This window comes from Athene noctua, chromosome 1 (assembly GCF_965140245.1).
Source record: "Athene noctua chromosome 1, bAthNoc1.hap1.1, whole genome shotgun sequence".
Taxonomy (NCBI): domain Eukaryota; kingdom Metazoa; phylum Chordata; class Aves; order Strigiformes; family Strigidae; genus Athene; species Athene noctua.
Window position 1 is genome coordinate 115,417,552 of NC_134037.1, and position 14,927 is coordinate 115,432,478.

Below are 14,927 nucleotides of genomic sequence, written 5' to 3' on the forward strand. Positions count from 1 at the left end.
CCTGCAGGGGTGCAGGGCTGGGGAGGGGGGTGCAGTGGCTGAAGGAAGAGGTGCAGGGGCAGAGGATGGGGTGTAGGGGCTGAAGGAAGGGGTGCAGGGGCTGAGGATGGGGTGCAGGGGCTGAAGGAAGAGGTGCAGGGGCTGAGGAGGGGATGCAGGGGCTGGGGGGGGTGTGCAGGGGTTGGGAAGTGCAGGGGCTGAAGGAGGGGGGCGTGTAGGGCTGGGGAGAGGGTGCCAGGGCTGGAGAAGGGGTGCCGGCCTGTGGAGGGGATGCAGGGGCTGAAGGAAGGGATGCAGGGCCTGGGGAGGTGGTGCAGGGGCTGAAGGAAGGGGTGCAGGAGCAGAGGATGGGGTGTAGGGGCTGAAGGAAGGGGTGCAGGGGCTGGAGAGGGGGTGCAGGGACTGAAGGAAGAGGTGCAGGGGCAGAGGATGAGGTGTAGGGGCTGAAGGAAGGGGTGCCGGGCTGAGGATGGGGTGCAGGGGCTGGACAGGGGGTGCCGAGCTGGGGAAGGGGGTTTAGGGGCTGCGGAGGGGGGAGCAGCATCCCCCCTGGAAAAAGGCCAGTGCCGGGGCGTGGGGACCCGTCTCTCCGGGGCGTGGAAGCGCCGCGTCCCTCTCCACAGGGGAGCGTGGCCGCGCGTGGGGCGGGGGCGGCGCGGGCGGGAGAGCTCGCTGCCGGGCCGGGCCGGGCCGGGGCGGGGAGAGGCGGCTGCCGGCGCCCGAGAGAGCCCTTCCTCGGCGGACCAGAGCCGCGCCGGCCGCCGGACCATGCCGGGGGCGCGGTGCCGCCTCCCGCTGCCGCCGCTGCTGCTGCTGCTGCTGCCGCCGCTGCTGCTGCTGCTGCTGCTGCTCCCGGCGGCGCCGGCGCCCCAGGTGAGCGGGGAGCCGGGGGGGGACCCCCCTCGGAAAGAGTTTTTGGGGTGGGGGAGGGTCCCCTCTCCTCTTCAGCCCGGCCCCCAGTGCCAGCGCGCTGTGTTTGCCCGTCCTGTGCAGACCGCGCTCCTGCCCTGGCCCCAGCAAACAGGTGGGCAAAGCCGAGGGGGAAGCTTAAACAGGGCTTAAACCGGGCCCGGTTTCTTTTGGGCTCTTTTTTCCTTCTTAGCCCAAACCTGAAGTCACCATCGAGCACAGCGGGAGCAAAGATCCTCCCGGTTTTATGGGAGAGCGGGGTTTTGCGACGGTTCAGCATCCCGTGGGGAGTTCAGGCTGCTGGCTCTTGAAGTTAAAACCAGCCCTAACAAAGAGCTGTTTATTAAAGCGAGCTACATGCCAGGCATCTCTGCTCTTGCCTCCCTCCCCCTCGGCGCGGGGCACCCCAGAGCTCCAGGCACAGACTGGCTCATCCCCACCAGCAGCCCGTGACCCCCCAAACCGCACCAAGGGAAGCAGAGCACAGCATGCTGCTTGGGGCTGGCTTTTTTTTCTTCTTTGTAAACCTTCGGTAGCTATTTGGAAACAAGAATAACTTCACCCCTGCATGGTGTAGCTCAGGGGGGAAAGACATCCCTTGGGCCAGGTGGACCGGTGCCCGGCAGCTTGGCTTGCTTTCCCCAGAGCTCATTTGCCTCCAGCCTTGTGCCACCTAGACCAGACCTGTGTGCTCTTATCCCCATAACCTCTGTGAAGCTCTGAGCTCTAAAACTGGCTTGACTTTGCTCAGCCCTTGCTCTTTTTCTTCGGTTTTAAGCCAATTCTGCAGGAAACCTATAATAATGATGCCCGTCTCCTGCATGAGTCAGCCCCGTGGTAGCAATCGGTTTGCAGGCAGGAGTCCCACCAGTGTTCCTGGCCCCAGCAGAACTCACAAGACAGCTGTTTTCCTCTTATTTTGTAATGTGGAAGTGGGACATGGCTCTAGCTCCAGCAGGATGAAACATGAGTTATGGCATCTCTCCCAGGGCTAACAAAGTGATTACAGCTCTGCTTGTAGCGCTGTGTTACCCATTTAGATGCAGGAGACCATGCCTGAGCTGAGGATGTCTTGCAGAGGCTAAAAAACCTTCTGCATCTGGGTAAGTGGAGGAAAAAATATAAAATCAGCTATTTCAGGGGACCTTTGATGCTGCAGAGCTCCTGCATGAGCATCATCCTGCAGCCGGGGCAGACTGCGTGCAGCAGGTTGGGTCCTGGGTGACATGGCAGGAGGGGGGTCAGAGTGATGTCCCCCCCTGCTGAGCTGCCACCCTGTCCCCACAGAGCTGCCTCAGCAGGCAGCAGCTCCTTGCCGCCATCCGACAGATGCAGCAGCTGCTGAAGGGGCAGGAGACGCGCTTCGCCGAGGGTCTCCGCCTGATGAAGAGCCGTCTGAGCACCCTGCACGCCTCCCTGGCCAAAGCCACCCCCAAGCCGCCAGCCAGTGAGTCCTCCCCGGGTCCTACCAGTTGCTTTTATGGCCTTGGAGGACACTGAGGTGGGCAGGTTGGGGTGCTCAGGGCTGTGATGGGTGGAGGTTTAGGCATCTCCATGGATGGAGATACCTGTATTCATGCTGGCAATTTGTGCTTGTGAATTCGAGCACTTCTCCAGCCTGGTAAGTTGTGGTGAGGTTCAAAAGCCCTTAGCTGCAAAGCAGAGAGCTCCTGGCAAAGCACTGGAGGCAAGTGGGCTGGAAAACCATGTCTCCAGCAAAAGAGCCACAGTCCTGTGCAGGGAGCTTGAGAAGGCTAGCAAAAATGCCACCAAACCCTTGCCAGTGATGCTCAGTCTCAGCATCCCTGCTGGGCTTTCCCTGTGGACTGGATGTTGCTGATTAACCTCAGCAGGCCAATATCTGCGAAAAATAACAGTAAAGAGGGGGTCTCAGAGCAGCTGGGTGAACAGTGGCTCAGGTAGAGTTGGGGGGAGGAAAGATAAGGCAGTGCTCCGCCAAAGCACCCATCTGAATACTGACCCCCCCCTCCCCACGGTGCTGTTGCAGCCTCCTGCCCTGCCCTGCAAGCCCCTGCGGATGGGAGGAAGTTTGGCACCAAATATTTGGTGGAGCACGAGGTTCATTTCACCTGCAACCCCGGTTTCCAGCTCCTGGGCTCCAGCACGCGGACGTGCCAGGCCAACGGCAGCTGGACTGGGCAGGAGCCCCGCTGTGCAGGTACTGCTCTGGGCTGCCTATGGCAGGGCTGCTGGGCAGGCAGCCATGCCTGTAGGGCTGCTTTGCACCTGCAGCTGTCATTTGCAAGAGTGGGATGCAATTTGCGTTTATTTAAACATGGGGGATTATTGGGGTTCACCAAACCGGGAAGTATTGCAGCTCTCTTTGGGTCCCAGCTAGCCAACATCCCAGGGATGCTGCGGCTACTGCGGACCGTGATTTGGGGTTTCTCATCCTCAAGGAAAACTGGAAATTACTGCTGGAGCCTCGTCTGCAGCTCAGCAACAGAGATGAGGGGAAAAGGCATCAGTGCTGTGATGGCTCCCTGCGTCGTAGCAAACTTTTGTACTGGGGCAGTGCCACAGGATCGGAAACAGCCAGTGTCTGAGTTTGTCAAAATAAATGGTTATAATGTGCTGTGGGGTACCAAAGTGGCCTGGTGCATACGGCCTTCCTGTGGCTTGCTTCCCAAATAAAATAAAATAAGATTAAATTTTAAAATATGGCTATTTTGCAGAGATCAGCGAGTGCTCGAGCAGCCCCTGCCAGAACGGTGGGACGTGCCTGGAAGGGCTGAACCAGTACAAGTGCCTCTGCCCCCAGCAGTGGACTGGAGCCACCTGCCAGTACCAGGCACAGACGGGTGGGTGATCCCTCCGCCAGTGTGGATGCCCTACCACCCTCCAGGCATATTTCGGTACTCTACCTCATTCCAAACCCCATCCTGCGGTGTCTCCCCCAGCTCCCCCCTCCTGGAGCGTGACGGATGACCCAGCGTTCAGCCGACAGCCCCGCTGTGCCCAGATTGACCGGACCCAGCACTGTAGCTGCGAGCCTGGCTTCCACATGAGCGGCACGGCCGCCAACGGCCTCTGCCAGGGTGAGCTGTGCTGGGGGGGACGGCAGCAGCGGCAGTGGGGTGAGCTGCAGGGTCTCGGCTGTGCACCCGCTCCCCTCATCTCTCCACAGACCTCAACGAGTGCGAGGTGTACAAGCGGGAACAGGGTCCCCGGCTCTGTGCCCACACCTGCGTCAACCTCCCCGGCTCCTACCGCTGCACCTGCCCCAGTGGGTACATCCTCCTGGGCGACAGCAAGAGCTGTGAAGGTGAGGGGGGCGGCTGGAAACCCATGGATTTACCACTTTTTCCCTACTTACACAGTTGCTTTTAAAATTTTTTTCTCCTTTTTTTTCTTTATTTGCAAGTGTTCCTGCACATAAAAATCCGGGTGGGTTCGTGTAAAGAGGTGGTTCCCAGGCTGAGTGCAGAGGGGAGGAAAATGATGGAGGTTCAAGTGCTAGCAAATGCTTGCTGCATCTTGCCAAAAAAAAGAATGGAAGCCCTGCTGCAGTGGTGGAGCTGTCTCCACGAATGTGGCATCCCTGAGAAGAAACACAAATAGCATTAAAAACCAATAATTACATGGCAAGGGGTCAGCTCAGAGGCCAGCAGCTTCTCCTCCTAAAACAGGGGAGTTGGGGTGCCGGTTGAGAGCAAAGCAAAGCAGCACCAGGTAGGGATGGCCAGAACTGCTTGTATGAAAGTCTCCTCCTGAAAACAGGGATTTCTTTTGTGCTATAAAGTGTTGCTTTTTGCAGTTCATGGTGAGAAAACTCATGCTTTCTCCTTTTCTCCCTAATTTCTGCGTGTTTTCATAGCATCTTGCTAATGCTCCCAGCAAATATCTGGATTCAAAGCTCCTGATTTTATTGCCAGGTATCTTAGCGGTTACACAGGTGTTTAATAAATAAAGATACTACGTTTTCAAACAACTTAGCAGAAAGTTAGGAAAATAAGTTGCCCTCCTGCTGTGAGAGTGCTGCCCTTGCTGGCCCAGGGCAGAGTTTGGGGAGAGGAGAGCAGGTGCAGAACAGGATTTCAGGTGATTTAGGTGGTTTCAACCATACTCTCTTACTTTTTTTGTTCATGTTTGACCCATTTTAAGGTGCTTCTGCCTATTTTCCACCAAAAGGAACCCTTCAGTGAGGTGGGTTTGAGGTCTCCTGGTAAGCTTGACCCACTGCCCACCCCTGTTTTGCAGACATCAACGAGTGTGCCCTGTCCCAGGATAACTGCACGAGGGGGACCACCTGCATTAACACGGGGGGGGGCTTCCAGTGTGTCAACCCCCAGTGCCCCCAGCCCACTGGCAACATCACCTACGTCAAAACATCACCCTTGTAAGTGTGGCAGGGTGCAAACCCCGCTTTGGTTTTTTTGGGGGGTGCTGGGTCCCAAAGCCACATGCATAGCATCCATATGGGTGCTATGGATGGTGGGGGGCATGGACCCCGCATCCCTGGGACTCCCTGAAAACCTCCCCCCACTTTTGCCTTTTGCAGCCAGTGCGAGCGCAACCCCTGCCCCATGGAGAGCCGGTCGTGCCACCAAGCACCCAAAACCATCTCATTCCACTACCTTCCCCTGCCATCCAACCTCCTGACGCCCACCCCGCTCTTCCGCATGGCCACGGCAGCAGCGCCCGGCCGGCCAGGGCCCGACAGCCTGCGCTTCGGCATCGTGGGGGGCAACAACCGCGGCCACTTTGTGATGCAGCGCTCGGACCGGCAGACCGGGGAGCTCATCCTGGTGCAGAGCCTCAAGGGTCCCCAGACCATCCAGGTGGACGTGGACATGTCTGAGTACCTGGATCGGGTCTTCCAAGCCAAGCACGTGTCCAAAATCACTGTCTTTGTCTCCGCCTATGAGTTTTAAGGCAGCAGCCAGGGCGGCTTCCCTGATGGCGATGGTCCCTGCTCAGCATCCTCCACCCGAAAGCACTAGCCCTGGAGGCAGGCGTGTAGTGGGAGCTCCAGGTGACATCCCACGTTGAAGCCTCTCTGCAGCCAACCATCCTCCCCTCTGCGTTGTTTATTCTGCCCAGGCGGCTTTTACACCCACATATGTGGGGGAAAAAAAAAAGCAAATGAGGTTCAAAGAAATCAGGTGCAGGGGTTACCCGCTTGCTGGGGCACAGGAGCAGAGCATTGTCCTTGCCCGAGGCTCCAGAAGGATGGTGTCCCGCAGCCTTGGTGCCTACAGAAAACAGTGGATAGAAACCACAGCCCTTATTTCCCTTTTAATTCCTTTTTTTCTTTAGGAAGTAAGTTAAACTGGTGCATGCAGGAGGAGGGAGGCTTATAGTGGCTACCACCCTCTTCCCCACTGGCCTGGGCTTGCTTGCATTGACCCCAGACCTGTAAAAACAGCCTCTGCTCCCTTTTGGTAGCTGAGAAAACCCCTGGGATTGGCTGGGACTTGGAAAACCCATGAACATCCATCCCCACAAGACCCAGCTGGCTCTCAGTGCCCTCCTGGGCAAGCAGGACGTTGCTTGCTGGGTAAAGGAGGGGTCCCAGTGCCCTGCAGACGAGTGCGGGCAATGGGCCAGGGCTGTCCCATGCTTCAGCCCATGAGCAGCAGCTCCTTCAACCTCCTTGAACTGGGTTGTGTGCGTGTGCATCCACCCCCCAACGCCATGACCTCAGGGAGGGATCTGGCTGCTCTTGGCGGGAGCTTGAGGTGTGAATATTTCATTTTTCAGTCAGCTGAAGCCTGTACCTCGCTGTGTGTAAGCAGCTCCAGGAATAGCTGGGGTTGGCTGTAACATGTGCCAGGGGGACACACCCACACCCACCTCCCCCATCTTACACCCTTCCCCCTCGGTACCTGTTCCCTGATACAGCGCTTGTGCATGTTAACCACAAAACCCCAATGTTATGCATGTTTCTCCATTATGCTGGTTTTAGTACAATTAAATGATGATATAGCCTCTGAGCAGGGGCAGAGCAGAATAGAGTATCCGATGCACATGCGACCTGGGGGCTATGCTCACCCAAAGCCATCGGGGGCGGGGTGGGGGGGTGGTCAGGTTCCCTGGGGCAAGAACCTGCCTCCTTTATTTTTATTTTTCTGCCCTATGTTACTTGGAAGGGAATCGAGCTCCTGGATTTTTTTTTTAGGCTTTTCCATGGAAGCTCTGGAGGGGGGCAGGATCTCTCCCCGCAGAACAAGGAGACATTCAGTGCCTGCTCCTCGCCACTGCCGGTGTGAGGCTGCCGGAGCCCAGGCATGGTAGATGGAGGATGTTTGGGTTGGCGGGAGCTCTGGCTGGATGATGGAGCTGGGCAGGGAAATGCATCTCAGGGTTGCGCTGGGGGAGGGAAATGAAAACCCAACAGTCTTGAAAAAAGCTAAAAAGCTTTTCTGAAAGTGCAGCTTTCTGCAGCCTGGTGTGGTGGAGAGGGGTGGCCTGGCTTTAGATGTGGGTGGTGGAGATCCACAGGGCAAGACCCCCAGCTGCAGGACAAATCCCAGGAGGACCATCAGGAGAGGAGAAAGTAGCGGCTGGTGGGGCGGCTCAGTGCTGCCTCCCTCAGAGACATCCTCTCCCAAGGCAGGAGGACCAACCTGTCCTGCTGAGGACACCCCGTTAACCCTGGGGGGTGTCACCACACAGCTGGCCTCAGCATGGCGAAGGAAAAGGCTTTTCAGACCTGGCTCGTGGAGGCCCCACAGAAGGTTGTGCTGCAAGAGAAACTGGGTTGCAATATCAGGACATGCCTGGTTTTATTTCCTCAGCATGCACAGGGACAGAGAAAGCCTGCCAGGGAGAAATGCCCTTTAAAGCCCAGTGGCATAAGAGCAGAGGTGGAGGCGCACCCGCAGACAAAGAGGACTCTGCCAAAGGCAGCCCAAAGGGTCCTCAGGATGTGGGGAGAAGAAAAACACGTGGATAAAATTTGGTCCGTGGGGGTAGGCCTAGGGAAACGCACCCTTCCCTTCCCCCATCGGCATGTTGGGGGTGAAATCCTGCAGGTGCCAGCTCAGCGCGCAGCCAGGGCTATGCCGGGGACAATGCCAGGCATCGTCAGAGGAGGGACAGGGAATGAGCAGGACACGCCACTGGACTGCTCCACCATGCGCCTGCATCCCAGGATGCGACGAGGTTTTCCTCGGAGCTATCTGGACCCTGGCCAAGTCGCGTTTTGTCCAGGAAAGGAAGCAGTTATCCCCGTGAACCCAGCTCAGTGTGTGTTTTAAATTAGCGCCTTAGATAAGAGAGCAGCGCTGCGGAGGCGGCTGGCTGCGTCCTCATACGCCACCAAAAATCACTGCTGGGAGGCAGAAGTCATAACAGGAAAGGATCTGAGCTGAAATGAGAAGGAATATTTTATTTTATTTTATTTTTTAGGGAAAGCTGAAGAGGGACAGACACCTTTGGGAAAGAAAACAAAGTTAGGAGAAAGGCTACAGAGCAGGCAGTCAGAACCTGTGGTTTGCCAGAGCAGGGTCCACCCGGCTGCAGTTGCCCAGCCTGGTTAGATGTGCCTCTGGGTCATTACCGTGTTTTAAGGATGAGGAGATCCCTGCACTTGGGGACGTGGTCCTCTATGAAATGCAACAGAGGAGGCTGGGGATGTGCCAGGAGCAGCTCCTGGTGCCTTACCTCTGCCTTCTTCATCGCCTGTCCTTAGTGCGATACTTCTGATGGCTCAAACCATGCATTTCATCATCCTTGCACTGACGGCACTTTTCCTCCTCCCTGCCTTGCCAGCCGACACCAGGAGTCTGTAAGAGGATAAGTTCTTGACGGGGCAGAATAGTTTCCATCTGATGCTTTAACCGGCTAATGAGGCTGGAGACGGGCGCTTGGACCTTTGCACTGGAGGCTTTTCCTTGCAACACAGCCCCAAACTGACAACATTTTCCTAATTCCTAAGGCCAGGGTGAACTGGTTTCCCCTCTCCAGGATGGGCTGGCACGCTGCCGGCGCTTGCAAAGCTGTGCCCGTCTTCCCAGCTGCTTCTCGCCCGCCTCAAGGGCCAGGACCAGAGCTGGGAAGCTCAGCCATCTCTCCAGCATTAGCTGGCTACAGATCTCCCTTTCAGGCCAGAAACGTTTAAGGTCGGCTCTCCAGTGTCTGGACTGGGCTGCAAACCTCTGGCCAGCATTTGAGCTGACTAAAGGAGATTTTTTTTTCCCCTCCCAGAGCAGCCGCTCCAGCATCTTGCAGACTTCTTGACCCTGGAATGCGCAGAGAGAGGCTCTTCTGGCCCTGGTAAAATACAACTCTTTGGGACAATAATATTTAGGAGCTCAAAAAATAGCTGGTTTGCCTCTGCTCCCCTTTCATGGGCTGGAGGCAGGCAGTCCCTGGCGCAGCTGACTCCAGATGCGCTCCCTGTGCCCTAGGAAGAGTTGGTGCCCTACCCGAGCCTCAAAGCTGCGGTGTCTCACCCCAAAAGGCTGGACGTGAGGATGCAAAGGCTGAAGACCTCGCATGGAGGTGGCCTTGGAGGGCTGCTGCACAGCGCCTGCCAAAGTACCAGGAGAGAAATACATGCCTTTGAATTTCTGAAGTCTGCGTGGGAAAGTGCTCCCTCTCCTCTTCACTCCTGGAGGGGAGACAAGCCCCAACCTCAGGGCAGGGGCGAGAGGAGGAGGCTACCACAGCTTCATGTCCCATTTTCTCCTCCTACTCATCATCCTCCTTCCAAAATACATTCCTGATGGCCCTTTCCCTGCTGAGCATCCAAAGTCCTGGGCATCCCTGCGCTCCTCTGCGCCTTCAGTCTAATGAGATACATCCCTGCAAACAAAAGAATGACGTCTCTCTGACACACACAGGAACATCAGGTTATTTTCAACTGCAGGTTAAAACCTGAATTTTATTACTAGCATCCCGAGAAGTCTGCCCCTAGTGCACAGCACGTCCTTCAGCGCTGCCATGTCTCCTCCCACCCCACAGATTCGTATCACAGTTCGAATACTTGCTGAAGCAAAAGCACAAGCACACACGCCAAAACACTTATTAATCCCATTACAGGCTTTAATGAGGAGCTGAACCACGACATTTTTATTTGTTACGGTTGCTAGGTATGTTGCTACGCTCTCCACACCATACCCCAGATCCCAGTATATTTGTGATTCCGAGAGTGCATACTAGGGAATTTGTTTAGCTGCTATTGCCAAATTTAGTTATACTCCGAAAAAAAAAAAAAAGCCATTCAGGAGCTTCTCAGAAGCATACCTTTTTCCCTGACAACATAAACACATGTAGGGATATTTAAACAAGCAGCTGCACACATTTTCGTTTAAAATGGATTTTTGTGCCTGTGACACAAAAAGGAGAAGCCAGTCTTTTATTCTGAATTTCAAATCCCTTTTTGCCCGTTGCCTGACAAAGTGGTACTCAGCCCTGTGAGCATTATCTCCTGGGCTGCACACCACACGGAGATGCTTACCTTGCAATGGTGCTAATTGGCCTAATTAGCCCTAATGGCCCTCACCAGCCCCACCTGAGGACACCACCTGCACCCCTCCTATGCTCCCTGAAGCCCTATTTCAGTACCTGAGCTGCAGGAGAGCTGGTTTCCTGGCTTGACTGTAGACTTAGGTGATGATCTGAACCCTTGGCCATGATCTCTTGTCCTACTCATCTTGATCAGGTACCAGACTGATGCGTAAGACCATGGAGAGATGGTTCTTTCTTCATGGATGTGGGGCCGCCACACTTTGCCTCTCTGTAAGGGAAAAAACATCCCTCCCAAATGGGAACCGATGTGGGTGTTCTTTTTTTTTTTTTTAATTTTATATTTTCTTAGGATTGCTGGCACTGGAAAAAGAGAGTCATATGTCCTGCAAGCCAGGGAGACTAGCCTGTAAGGGAAAATAAGTTGATGTAACTTACTTGGGATTTTTCCAGAAAGTTCTAACAGAGTCCCTCAAAAGAAAATGTGAAAATAAAAATCATTAAAATGGTTAGAGAACAAACAAGCTTCTCCTGGGGACTATGAACTGCTGAAAGTCAGCAGAAGCACGGCAGGAATAAAAGGCCAGCTCTCAGCATGAGGAGGTCCAGCAGGTGGGATATCTCCATCTTGGTGCCAGTGTTGTTGTAAACAGACACATAAAGTTTATGGAGGAAATGATGAGCAATGAAGTGACATCTACAGCTGATGCTGTTTATTTGAATTGGATGAGGCTGTCCTGAGGTGAAGGTACTGAACTTGGAGACGCAGTATTGCAGCAGAGAATGAAATTCACTGAAAAGGCAAAATGATGCCCACAGAAAGGGAGGCTGAAAGCTGCTGCCTGTGTTACCAGAGCAGTGAGAAGATGGGGGAACGTCAGTCTGCGAAGGGCTGCGATCCAGCAACAGCTGCTGAAGGCACAGGGCACGCCTGCCCCAGTTACAGCACAAAGTTAAATTTCCCACGATACAATCATCTACATGAACATTGCAAGGTTGGTTTTATCACTGTTGGCTTCACTAAGGCTCTTTAGCATTTTGTTCCATAGCTCTATTAATGCTTTCTTAATGAGTTTTGAGTTTCCTCCCTTGTATTAAAAGAATAGTCATTACGGAGCGATGCCAACAAGTCTATCCTCCCTTAACCTATATATCTTAACGGCTTTAATACCGAGTTTTCTCACACCCCGGCCAACAGCCCCTTCTCCAAGTACACAGTTTTATTACCTGTCCTGGCTAACGTGCAGTCAACCCTAGGCCCCTCATTTTAAATGCTCCCCAGCCTGAGGAAGCACAGGGTGATGGCCTTTACCTGGGAAGGACCACACGTCTGACAACCACCCTGGGCTGGGAAACACTTGTTTTAATGAGAAAAGTCACTCTCGGAAGGAACGAAGCGCCCAGCGCTGCCGAGGGCAGCAGGAGGCCTGGCCCAGCGGCGGGGGTGGGCGGGGGGCAGCAGGCCGCGGGCTCCCTCCGCAGCAGCACCGTGAAAGGAGCGGCGGGCGGGCGGGTTCCGCTCTGGGCTCTCGCGAGGCGGCGCGGGGCGGAAGCCGCCGCGGGGCGGGGGGGGGATGTCCCGGAAGCTCCATAACGGACAACGTCCGCCATCACGGCCGGCGGCGCGCGCACGTGACGCCAGCCCGCACACGGCGAGGCGAGGCGGGGCGGGGCCCCGACCCCCTCTGGGGCGCGCGCAAGCGCGCGCACCCCTCGCTCTGCGCGGGGCGGCGGGAGAGGGTGGGGCTCGCCGCGCTCGCGCGACGTCACGGCGGCGTGACGGGCGGCGCGCCGCTGCCAATGGGTGGCTCGGCCGGGCCGGTGACGCCGGTCGCCGCCAGCCAACAGCGGCTCTCGGGGGGCGGGGCGGCGGCGGCTGTCGGAGGAGGAGCGTGATCGCGGGCGGCGGCGGCGGCGGCCAGCGCGAGGCGACGCCATCGCGGCCCCGACGGGCGCGGAAGACGCAGTAGTGGTGGTGGTGGCGGCGGCGCGTGCGGGCCGCGGCCGCTGAGCGAGCTGGGGGGCAAGCGCCGGGGGTCGCTGCCGCCGCCGCCGCCGCCGTTCTCCGCCGCCGCCGCTGCTGCTGCCGCCGCCGCCGCCGCCATTTTGTGAGAGTGCCTCGAGCGGGCGCCATGTTTGTAAGGAAGAATTAGGGCAGCCATCTCCGGCCACCAGCACCTCCCTTCCCCCGTGTGTGTGTCCTCTCGTTCTCCTGTGCCCCGGGCCTGCTCCTCCGAGCCGCCGCCGCTGCTGCCTCTTCCTCCTCCTGCCCGCGCGGGGCGGCCGGGCTCAGCCTGTGCAGCCTCGCCCTGCACTGAGTGCCCGTTAGTGTCTCACTAAGTAACCGTGAGTGAAACCTTCATCATCTCTCCTCACTGAGGGACCCGACCCTCCTCCTCACCGAGCCGCCCCCAGAGCGGCTGTGCGCGCCGCCGCCGCCGCCACCTCCTCCTCCTCCCTCCGCACCACGGGCAGCGGCAGTGTCCTGCCTTCCTCCACCTCCCTCCTCCTCCTCACCACACCACAGCCAGCACAATGGCCTTTGAAAGCCTGTTCTCCAAACCCCCAAACCCAGTTCTTGACCCAAACATGCCCGACTCTGACAGGCAACATGCAGGGGACGAAAGGTCGAGTAACATTCTTCTCTCCGCTTCTCATAATGGTGATACTAGTGGGGTGATGGTGATGCTGATAATGATGATGATGCTGTCTGTTAATGTGCCTAGGGGGTTAACGATGTTTTTGTGGGGGCAGGTCACCTTCAGGCTGGAAGACCGGGGTGAGGACTGGGGGGGTGGTGGTGGTGGTGGTGGTGGGGAATGCAGGGAGGGGAGGGGGGGTGTCACTGAATTAGAAGTGCATTATTAGTAGGGTTTTATTTTTTGGAATGCATGCGTATTACATCTTCATTTATTTACTCTGGCTGGGAAGGGGGACTGTTTTCCATTTCTTTCCATAAATTGCACTTTCCAGCGGGTGTCTGTTGAATGTCACCATTGTTCTTTTTCTCCCTTGCCCTGGTGCTGCTAGAGTCAGGTAGGAAAGGGTGCTTTGAGTTGTGGGTTGTTTTTTGTTTTTTTTTTTTTTTCCTATTGTTTTTGTTCATACAAGAATCTCTCACTAGATCCATATTTAATGTCATTTTCTTGCCAGATTACACCGTACACATTTAACTGGATCTTTTTTTATGCAGATTAAGGTCTGACTGACGTTATCTTTGCCACCTCTCAATCCCCATGCGCAGAAAACCAGAGTCCTGTTCCTGGTGAAAGGACCTCTGTTCCTCCCCCCCTTTCTCTCCTGCAGCTGCTGGAAATTCAAATCCTTTCTCCAGGCAGCCCTGGCCTTCCTAACTAGATCCAAAAATACTATGCCATGGTGACAGCAACCAGTCCTTCAGTCTACATCTACTCAGAGCATTCGTGACACAACTGCAGGAGTTAAAAATGCTGGGTTTTGACAGCTGGGCTTCAGTCTGTCCTCCCCACACAGCTCCACAACTGTGCTTGGTACTTGCTTCAGAGGACTGAAAAACAGAAGAAAAAAAAAAAAAAGGCTTGTGAGCGGACGTAACTGTTCCCTCACTGGAGAAGGAGTCACTAATTCTGTGTTACAAATTGGGAAGACGCACAAGCTGACTGACTGATCCAAAAATCATACTGTGATTGAGTGACAGGTTCAGGGCAGACCCCAGAGCTGCTGATTCTTGCTGATTCTTCCTGCTTTTAATTGTGAAACTGTAAATCGTGTCGGTGTATGTTCCAGAAAGAGTGCTGTGTAAAAAACAAACTAGTAATCCGCTGGGATTACTGAAGATAGGGCATAACTACATATTAAAACTCTCCAGCAGCAGCAGGCAAAGTGTTTCAGAGTTCCTGGAGTTAGGAAGTCTGTGACTTTTTACTGTTTCAGGGATTGAAAATACTTTGTGTTTTAAAGTCCTTGAGGACAAGGCCAAGTTACCCACTGTTCTGCTGGAAGCGTATTTTTTCTAACTTGGAGTTACTCACGTGATGTTGACAAATAGAGTTCCTCTAACCAGTTGTTCTCACCGGTATGCCTGTTGTTACACTGGTAAATTACGAAATAGAATAAATAAGTACTACCTAGTAGTCTAATGTACTTTTAATACAGGTTAATTTGTAAACATCACTTCATAATGTTTTAATTTCAGAAGAGTAGAAGACTAACAATAAATACATTTACCTGTTAAATAATACTTTTTGTAAACAAGACTTTCGTAAAACTTCTGTTCCCCTCTGATCCGAGATGGGTAAAGTGTATTCGTAATACACCTAGAGTGTTGTTATAAAAACTAGCCCAAAATATTAATATTTGTATTATATTAGGTGTGCATATGTAATCCCATCAAAATGTAGTATTTAAGATTTCTGAAGCATATGAAGATTTTGCTACCAGTTAATGACTGGGAAGGCCTAAAGAGAAACGGGGTCTTTCCCTCCACAGAAAACACAGTTGACTCACCGAGGGGAGGGGCAGCACAGCTTTAATGGTGAACATTTTTTAGTACTGAATTGGTTTTGTCCAGTCTCCGTTGTAGTCAGTTGAAAAGCCAGTTGTAA

At 54.7% G+C, this 14,927-nt stretch overlaps 2 protein-coding genes across 2 annotated transcripts in view; both read left to right on the plus strand.

Moving 5' to 3' along the window:
- The first annotated feature begins 718 nt into the window (after positions 1-718).
- Positions 719-6,866, plus strand: FBLN7 (fibulin 7). Its single transcript, XM_074926713.1, has 8 exons — positions 719-873; positions 2,197-2,356; positions 2,918-3,088; positions 3,606-3,731; positions 3,831-3,968; positions 4,058-4,195; positions 5,131-5,269; positions 5,432-6,866. The coding sequence occupies exons 1-8, from the start codon at positions 769-771 to the stop codon at positions 5,802-5,804; spliced, it is 1,350 nt and encodes a 449-aa protein (XP_074782814.1). The 5' UTR covers positions 719-768; the 3' UTR covers positions 5,805-6,866.
- A 5,364-nt stretch (positions 6,867-12,230) lies between these two features.
- The window catches only part of ZC3H6 (zinc finger CCCH-type containing 6), a 28,876-nt gene continuing 26,179 nt past the window's right edge, over positions 12,231-14,927 (plus strand). The window contains exon 1 of the mRNA XM_074920013.1: positions 12,231-12,971. Coding sequence (XP_074776114.1) covers positions 12,880-12,971 — 92 coding nt within the window. The 5' untranslated portion in view covers positions 12,231-12,879. The remainder of the gene's footprint in view (positions 12,972-14,927) is intronic.